General features: G+C 38.3%; 1 protein-coding gene across 1 annotated transcript; it reads right to left on the bottom strand.

The window, feature by feature from the left end:
- Positions 1–1,638: 1,638 nt before the first annotated feature.
- LOC122313639 (uncharacterized mitochondrial protein AtMg00810-like) lies at positions 1,639–2,487 on the bottom strand. Its single transcript, XM_043128808.1, has one exon. It carries the CDS (start codon positions 2,485–2,487, stop codon positions 1,639–1,641), a length of 849 nt encoding a protein of 282 aa, XP_042984742.1.
- Positions 2,488–9,979: the final 7,492 nt, after the last annotated feature.

Raw genomic sequence — 9,979 nt, forward strand, 5'->3', positions numbered from 1 at the left:
TATAGAAAAACAAATGAAGACCACTGATCACGCACGGAAGACTTGGAAGATAGAGAAAATCACATGGGACAAAATCAAGTGGGACCACAATAAGGTTTCGGTTTGAGGATGACTGCTGCGGCTAGTAAAATGTCCGGGACGCAGCACGCCTAGGCAGAGCACATACAACCATGACAGCTCAAGGACTTGGCGCAGGTAGCAAACGGCAGGGGCTGGAGTATACGTGCTACGGGTGTTGGGGCTGGAATGGGAAAGACAGTAACGCAGCAGAGGAATGCAAGCTTGCAGGAGCTCTGGAACTTAAACGTGCTATTGGCTGGGGACGCGAGGAGGCAGAAAAAACAAACAAAAAAAAAAAAAAATTGAAAAGAAAAAGAAAAGGGGCGCAGGTGCAAAACAGGGGACTTGCTATGGGACGCTGGGTTTTGGGCATTTTGCAAGCTGAGCATTTCCATCCCATTTCCTATAAAATTCTTTATAATTTAGTTAAAAAGTATATTTTTTAAAATTTTTTTCTAAATTTTACTCATCTTTCAAAAATCTTCTACATCCTATTCCCTATCATTTCTCTATTCTATTAAAATAGTATTTCTTTATTTTTTTTATTACATTTTTCTCTCACCTCCCTTTATAAACTTAACTACAAACAATTTTATAAACTTAAAATAATGGTTTGGAGACAAACAGTAAATCTCTATATTTGCAGATTCACTGTAGCATTCTTATCCATTCATCTCAAAATGGGAAATGGGATGGGGTGGTTTGGAATGAAATTCCTAAATATTTTCTCAAATTATGAGGAATCCGTTGCTTTGGGGCACCGGATGAGAATGCTCTAAAGACATGCAAAGCAACAGACCTTGGTGGTTCTTACACACGCGGGGCCCATGTTTTTTTTTATTGCTTTTTGGACCGGTACATATACGAAATGACTATAAAAGAGAGATGCGTTCTACACATCCGAGGCTTTGCTCTTAGTATTATTATTTTTAATTCTTGAGAGAACTCAGGTGGAGAGAGGGAGCTAGGCAGCGCGGTTGCAAAGCCAGTGGCCCAACTGTCGTTGGCCAGCCTTCCTTCTCTATTTGTAGTTTCCCTCTCCAGTTTATTTTAATTCCAACTTATTTAATTTAATGTCATTTATTTTTCTTGAATTGTACTGAGGTTAGATGTGAAGTCTAATGATTTAGATATTGTTTCAAATCAACAGTAGAGTTTATATTGTGAGCTTAATCGATTGAATGGTTTTATTATTAAATAATTTGATTATCTATATATTTTTATTGATTCATTATGATTTTTGAATATATTGAATGCTTAAAAATTCTTATGATATTCGAATGAGTTTGTGAATATTCTAACCATCAATTGTTCATGCTTAATCTTCAGTAAATAATTTTATTGGCCTTAATTGCTAAATCTTTCAGTTAGACAAAATTGAGTTTCTAGTTTAATTGGAGTAGATTGATTGGAGACAATATTCTAAACTACTCATTTTGGAGCGAGTCATATGTATATGATAAGGTTTGAGAAACCACCACAGAATGCTTGTGGTACTTGTATAGCATTATATAGAATATTTACAATCAGTTACAGCAGGTCTTACGGAAAGAATACAAGGTAATATTTCCTTCTAAGCTATTGTCTAAAATCAAGGGATTGCCTAGAATCATGGGATTGAAGAACAACATTATTTACAACATGATTTGAGGAGGATCGTGTGGATCCTTCTATAATAGTAATACCCCCCCGCAAGCCTAGAATCTCAGAATCATAGACGCGAAGCTTGGAACGTAGGAAGATGAAGGCAGGTCGGCCGAGACTTTTGGTGAACATGTCGGCAATTTGTAAGTGAGTGGGAACATAGAGAATCTTGAGCTCTCCGGAAGTCACAAATTCACAATGATAATCCAAATCAATGTGCTTGGAACGTTTATGAGAAACTGGATTAACGGCAAGAAAGATGGAGCTTTGATTATCACAGAGTAGGACTGGAGGAGATGGAGGAGATACATGAAGATCCCGAAGAAGGTGTCGTAGCCACTTAACCTCAGCAGCAGTGAGGGCTAATGCCCGGTATTTAGATTCACAACTGGATCGAGAAACTGTTGGCTGTTTCTTGGAACTCCAGGACACCAGATTACCGCCAAAATAAACAACATAGCCAGATATTGAGCGGCGCGTATCAGGACATCCAGCCCAATCAGCATCTGAATAAGCAAGAAGTTCTAGAGAAGAAGATAGAGTGAAAGATAAACCAAACCGAAGAGTCCCTTTAACATAGCGTAGGATCCTTTTTACAGCTTGAAAATGAGAAATAGATGGCTTGTGCATGAATTGGCTGACGACACTTACAGCGTGAGTAATATTCGATCGAGTGATTGTGAGATATTGGAGAGCTCCGACAAGTGACCGGTAGAGGGATGGATCATCAAAATCTAGACCTGCTATGGAAAGATGTTGAGCGACCACCATGGGAGTACCCATCGGTTTGGAGTCAACTAACTGTGCACGCTGTAAGATTTCGTGAGCGTACTTGGCTTGGCTAAGAAAAAGACCAGTAGACATGCGATGGGCTTCCAAGCCTAAAAAATAGTTCAAAGATCCAAGTCCTTGGTAGCAAATTCGCGAGTTAGCTTGCCAATAAAGCCATCAAGAAGCGCAGAATTGCTGCCAGTGACTACAATGTCATCAACATAGAGTAATAAATAAATTAAATCAGCACCCTTGGAAGAACAAATAACGATGAGTCAGCACGACTACAAACAAAGCCAATAGCCAAGAGAAATGAATTAAAACGATGGAACCAAGCGCGTGGAGCTTGTTTGAGACCATAAAGGGCCCGACGAAGCCTGCAAACATATGTTGGATATTTGGAGTCAACATATCCAGGCGGTTGATCCATATAGACTTCTTTATGTAAAAGCCCATTAAGAAATGCATTCTTGACATCAAGTTGCCGAAGAGGCCAATTATTAGAGACAGCCAAGGATAAAACAACGCGTACTGTGGAAGCCTTGACAACAGGACTAAAAGTATCAGTGAAGTCGAGACCCGGTTGTTGTGTATAGCCTTTTGCAACCAAACGAGCCTTAAGGTGATCCACGGTACCATCAGATAAGTATTTGATGCGAAAGACCCATTTGGAGCCCACAACATTTTTGTTGGGCGGTTTGGGTACCAAGTCCCATGTGTGATTCTGGTGAAAGGCCTGAATTTCGTCATCCATGGCAGCAATCCATCCAGGATGTTTAGCAGCAGACTTAAAACCTTTGGGCTTGTGCATGGTGAGAAGAGATTGAAGTAGGCCGGAGTGAGGAACTGTGCACACATAAGATCGGTGAGTGGGCTTGAAAATGCCTGATTTGGCTCGAGTCTGCATGGGATGAGTGCCAATTAGAGGTGGGCGCCTCGAGGATACGTCGTCAAAAGGAGCTGGACTAGCAGGCAAGACAGTGGAGTCAGATGGAGGTCTTGGCACCGAGTTGATAGTGGGCACATCATCTGGGGCCTGCAAAACAGAAGGAGGCACAAGACTAGCAGAAACATCAGTTAAGCAAGAATCACATAGACATGGTTTGAGAGTTGGCTGAGTCGGTGATGAGACCTTTGATATAGGAGCGGGTTCAAGAAATGCACTAATGGGAGAGGTGGGTAGGGGCTTAGAACAAGGAGTTCCCTTAAAAGGGTAATTCAATTCATCAAAAATAGCATGCCTGGAGATGAAAACGTGATTAGTGGAACGATCAAGACAACGAAAACCACTATGAGACATACTATATCCACGAAAAACACAGGGACGACTACGGGGGGCTAATTTGTGAGAGGCATAATCACGTAAGTATGGAAATGCGAGACATCCAAAGGGATGAAAATTAGAGTAAATGGGAGGCATACCATACAGGAGCTCAAAAGGAGACAGGCCATCAAGAGTAGGCATGGGCAACCGATTAATGGTAAAAACAGCCGTGCTAAAGGCATCAACCCAAAATTTCAGATGGACATGTGAGTGAAAGAGCATTGCTAAACCAGTTTCGGTTATGTGGCGATGTTTGCGCTCGGCACGACCATTTTGGGCTGGTGTGTAAGGGCAAGACATTTGATGACGAATGCCACAATTGAGTAAGTGATCCCGAAAAGTATGATTGGTAAATTCAGTACCTCCATCACTTTGAAATATTTTGATTTTAACCGAAAATTGATTTTCCACAAATTTCTGAAATTGAAGAAAAATTCGGTAAAAATCAGATTTAAATTTCAAAGGATAAAACCAGGTAAATTGGGAATAATCATCAACAAAAATGACATAACATTTGTAACCCAAATTAGAGGGAACGGGAGAGGGACCCCATAAGTCACAATGAATAAGATCCAAAACATGAGATGCCCGTTTTGCATTTTGTTGAAATGGAAGACGGTGACTTTTTTCAAGTTGACAACTAGAACAAATAGTGGGAGTAGGAAGCAAAGAGGTCACACATAATTGACGATTTTTATTCAAAAGAGAAATAATAGAATGAGAGACATGACCCAAATGAGCATGCCAAACATCAAAGGAAGCTCGAGGGCAATTATTTGAGAAAATAGAAATTAAAGATTGATGTCCATGCTTAAGCACATCGAGGCCATTCTCACGCCGTCCGGTTGCCACTACCCTTCTTGTGGCTTGATTCTAGATAACAAAGCGATCATTAGTAAACGTGATAGAAAAGGGAAAATCAGATGTAAGTTTACTAATAGATATGAGATTTTTGGTTAAGCCAGGTACAACTAAGACATCCTTTAAGGTAAGAGAAGCAGTGGGAGAGATGGTACCGGTGTGAGAAATTGGGAGAGAGGTGCCATTACCAACAACAACACGATCCTTACCAGTGTACGTGTCAGACTTGTCTAACTGAGTGACATCATTAGTCATGTGCGCAGTTGCACCGGTGTCTATATACCAATCAAAATCCTGATTGGCATTAAGTGAGCATGAGGTAAAAGCCTCCACAAGATTGGCAGCATTGGAGGGCTGAGAGTAACAGTCATTGTAAGTAGTGGCGTAATGCCCTTCCTTACGACAAATCTAACACCGAATAGGGCGATTGCGTTGATGACGTCCACCACTTCGGCCACGGCCTCCACGAGAATTACGACCTCCCCCACGGCTTGATTTGTGTCCATGAAAAGCGGTGAATGCAACAGAACTGGATCCCGTGGAAGGCATCTCCAATGATTTAACAAAATTTTCATAACTCTCCGCCATGGGAACAATATTAGTAAAAGAAGGGAGAGGTGAAATAGATAGCTGTGTAGTAGAAAAAGTGGAGAAAGCAGAGCCAAGTCCACGCAAATACCAATGTATTTTGTCGAGATCATCCACTGGTCGGCCCATGGTAGCGAGCTGGTCACAAACAGATTTGAACTCGCGAGAGTATTCAACCATTGTACAAGCATCTTTCCTCATGTGCTGCAGTTCATCTTTGAGGCGCAGCTCTCGAGATTTTGAACGATGACTGAAGGTTGTCCCCAGAGTAGACCATACGTCATGCGAAGTGGTCAAGCCAACAACAGCGGACAGAGCTTCTTCCGTCAATGAAGAGAGGAGAAGGCTGAGAACAAGCTAATCGGTCTACTGCCATTCAACAAATTTTGGATTTTCAGTGATAGAGTCATTGGAACTAATAGTGGCAGAGGGAGGAGTGAGGGAGCCATCAACGTAGCCGAGAAGATTTTGGCACTGCAACAGGGCAGCACTTGACTGCGCCAGAGGAGGTAGTTGGAGGAAGATAGCTTGATGGTGAGGAGGTGGACCATGGTGTTGAAAGATAGAGTAGGCGACGGGGTTACGGAGGCCATGAGGATCGATGGATGTGAGTCCTAGATGACTACTGATACCATGATAAGGTTTGAGAAACCACCACAGAATGCTTGTGGTACTCGTATAACATTATATAGAATATTTACAATCAGTTACAGCAGGTCTTACGGAAAGAATACAAGGTAATATTTCCTTCTAAGCTATTGTCTAAAATCAAGGGATTGCCTAGAATCATGGGATTGAAGAACAACGTTATTTACAATATGATTTGAGGAGGATCGTGTGGATCCTTCTATAATCGTAATAGTATATTATAAATAATATATATTGTATTATATATGTATAAATATATATGAATTGAGCTTACGAGTCAAGTCAAATTTCATACGAGTTTGTTCACGAATATTAATCAAGTCGAACTTGAGTTTAATCGAGTCGAATTCGAACTATCTATTGAGTAGCTTATTCATTTTATAGCCTATTCACAAGGTAGACAGTATTTACGTGCCATTACAACCAATGTAATTCAGAAGGATCAACAATTAATGAAGTTTATTTTTGTAAGCTACTTATAAAGATAAAAACAAATAAATGAATAAAAATATAGACCCAAAGTTCTCGACTGCCCTTCTAGTATTTTTATTTTTGACATTATTAGTATATATTTTGTTTGAAAAGAAGATGACAAAAAAAAAAAACCTAAGATGTACCCCATGCCAGCATCTACTTTCATTCATGTATACTGCATGCTCACTAGGTTTGCTAATTGCCCTGTACGGCATATAGCAGGACCTCTGGCTCTCGCACCTATTTCGGTAGGGAGTCTATTTTTATCTCCACTACAAGGCCCTGCTATTTGCAAGCGGGTGGTCCTGCTCGTATAGATGAGTGGGTGGATTGGCCCATGGCTGTTCAGCCACCAACATGCCGTAATGGGCCATTGGCTCATTGAGCCCAAAATCTTTTTTGAAGCCCATAATCTATTAATTTCGGGGCTATATTACAACACTCGGCCAATTCATGAATTTAAGCCCATATAAAAAAAATTACATGTTTTCAAACTAGAAATAAATAAAGTCTACATCTAAATTATTACAAATTAATCTAAAATAATCACAATCCCTAAATAAAGTTTATAAATAAAAATTCAAAAATATCATACGTTAATATAAAACTATTACAAATAGTTTGAGTACTCTAGAAAGAAAAATCTATTAGAATTTAATTAGAAATAGTCTCTCCAAGGTACCTAGTGTCCAAGATGCACTGTACAATATGTTACTAACCATGTTAATTACCATATGAACATGAAAAAAAAAAACATAAAAAACATGGATATTATTATCAATATAAACATGGATACTAATCATAATAACTAAATCACTATAAGTCTATAATTATATATATTTAGTATCAATGTATTATTATATTCTTTAATATATAACTATAATATATAGTACTAGGATATATTAATATATTAACATATTATAAGAGTTATAGTATAAATTAACATATGGACTTGGTCCAATAGTTACCTCATTTCTCTACCAACCGGCTGGCACTGGTTCGAATCATAATGTGTGCACATTGGTTAATTAAGAGTTATAGTATAAATTATAATATATGTATAAATTTATAATAATAGTATAGTTAACTTAATATGTTAGTATCATATCACTATAATTACATAGATTATTAGTAATAAAAGTATTGCTATTATTTAATATAGTATTACCAATTTATCACTAACATATAATATTTTAGTAATACTACTAGTATAGTTATTAGTTAATATAGTTATAGTATAGTATTAGTACTAGTGTAATAGTATATTATTAATTTATTAGTTATAGTATATAAGTTAATAACTATTACTATATACTAATAGACTAATAGTATTATATTTATACTAATATATATTAATATTATATTTATGATTAATTTTATTTTTCTTTCAAGTTCTTTTTTAGTATTTTTGGCTTAAAATTAGATAGACTGTTAGTGGACTTTCACTGTTGGGCAAAAAAATATAGGATATAAATAGAATATTCACTGTTTGGCTTAATTAGAATTCTCACTTGTTTAATTAATTGGATATTCTATTTTAGGTCTTCTACTTATTAAAGGAGTCTGCTCACATATAAATTAGGTATAAATTGAATGATTAAACTCTCATGTATCTTTGGGACAAGTGGTTTGACAAAGTATGTGTTAGGCCAAGATGGTTAATCTGTGATATATATTTTTGTTACAGAATTTATATATATTTTTTATAATTAGGTTGGGGGATTCTTAATTTCCAATCCAATTTGGAGGAAAATCTTGTACTAATATTAAGAACAACGTTTTTCTCCCAACAAAATTGGATGAAATTTTCTCCAACCCATTTAAAAGTATCATGTCATAGTCAATTTGAATTTAAACATTTAGCAAGCAATAAAATCTATATATTTGGTTGGCTATTATTAAGAAAAATTCTACTCATCATCCATTTTCTCATCAATTTCTTACAATCTCATGATGTGACATTAAATGATAAGTTTACAAGTAAAATATAATAAATAATATCTAATCACTAATGACATATCATGGAATGATGAGAGGATGATGAGTAGCGTTACTTATTAACTAAACGTACGATCGCTAGTAAATTATAGGAGTCTCAGAATTATATAATGTGACAATTTATGAATAGAAATCTTGGAAACTGATCAACATAATTGTGATGTGACAAATGTACATGCAGTGGGAGGCATCTAAAGAGTTGGAGGAGATTTATAAGCGGTCAATATCCATGCAGCATAATAAGATCATGTCTGATCGTTTGGAGACATCTATGAGGTGGAATTCATCTAAGCGTTTGGAGACATCTAAGCAGTACTACTTGACATATATGGATGAGGAGGATAAGGCAGAGATCATGACATCTAAATTACGTAGTATTGAGTGTTGGCTAAGCACAATTGGACTCCCTGACCAGTTAAAACAGATGATCATGACCTATGTGACCCCAATACTAGAAGATCAAAAGAAACACATTGATACAGAAAATCCATTCCCTTATCTTCACACAAAACTTAGAAGATTGATTAAGCTCCATCTTTACTTGCATCTGCTAAGAAGAGTGAGTTTTGATCCCCCCCCTCCCCCCACCCACCTCTAAATTTGAGTGACTTTTCTTTAACAATGATTCAAAATAAATCGAATGTATAGTAAGACCGATGTAGTGATTTAGTTATGAGTTAGTTGCTACATTAAGAGAAATGTCATTGTTATAACAACATTAGTCTCACATTCATCCTGAATCATACCAACTACTGTTATTGTGACGCCCCCAAATCCCCACGCCCGGACACGGGGAAATCGAGACGTCCGGATGATGACAACCCGGGTCACGATGTGATGACCCGCTTTCGCGTGTGTTTTCGCTGAAAGGTTGTTCTTATTTTAATTAATATATTAGTTTATTTATTTTAATTTATTGCGCTTTAGAATTGGTTTTTAATTTATTTGATGTTGTGATTTATTTCTTTTAGTCGTTTACGGTTTTTAATCTCGTTTCAGCGGTTTAGTTTTGTTTTCCTGGAATGAGGATTAGACCTCATCTTCTTTTCCTACACCTCTTTTCCCTTTTTCCTTTTTTTTTTCTTTTTCTTTCTTTCTTTTTCTTTCTTTTTCTCTTTTTCTTCTCCTTCCTCCCGCATCGGCCCGTCTCTCTCTCTCTTCCTCTCCACGCCGGAGCTGCTTTCAGCCCTCGACCCGCCGCCGTCCGGCCATCGTGCGGCACACCGCCCATACCGTTCTACTCCCCTCCCTCCGGCGCACCTCCCCACCAATTCTCAGCCCCATCCGGCCGGCCGTTTGGCCGGAAAACCCCTTAAAGCTCCCACAGTTTTTGCCTCGATCCGTCGCCGTCGCTCCACCTCTGGCCACCATTTCTTCACCACTTCATCACCGGTCCCTTGCTGTCCTAACCCACCTATTTTCGGCCTCCAATGGTCACCGGAATAGCTCCCACGAGCTAGCTTTCCTTTTTGGAAAATTCGGCCTCTCTCCGCCGTTTCTGCCGCCACTCACGGCCAACCACCACTTCCAATAGCTTCACAATCATCCCTAGACCATTCCCTATCAATCCCAAGTCCTGGTTTGTCCCCGTTCAAAAGTGGGTATTTTACA

The sequence above is a fragment of the Carya illinoinensis genome, chromosome 6, assembly GCF_018687715.1.
Source record: "Carya illinoinensis cultivar Pawnee chromosome 6, C.illinoinensisPawnee_v1, whole genome shotgun sequence".
Taxonomy (NCBI): Eukaryota; Viridiplantae; Streptophyta; class Magnoliopsida; order Fagales; family Juglandaceae; genus Carya; species Carya illinoinensis.

Excerpts from the sequence above, each read along its gene's own strand:
- LOC122313639 (XM_043128808.1), bottom strand. The coding sequence starts at position 2,487 with ATGGGTACTCCCATGGTGGTCGCTCAACATCTTTCCATAGCAGGTCTA.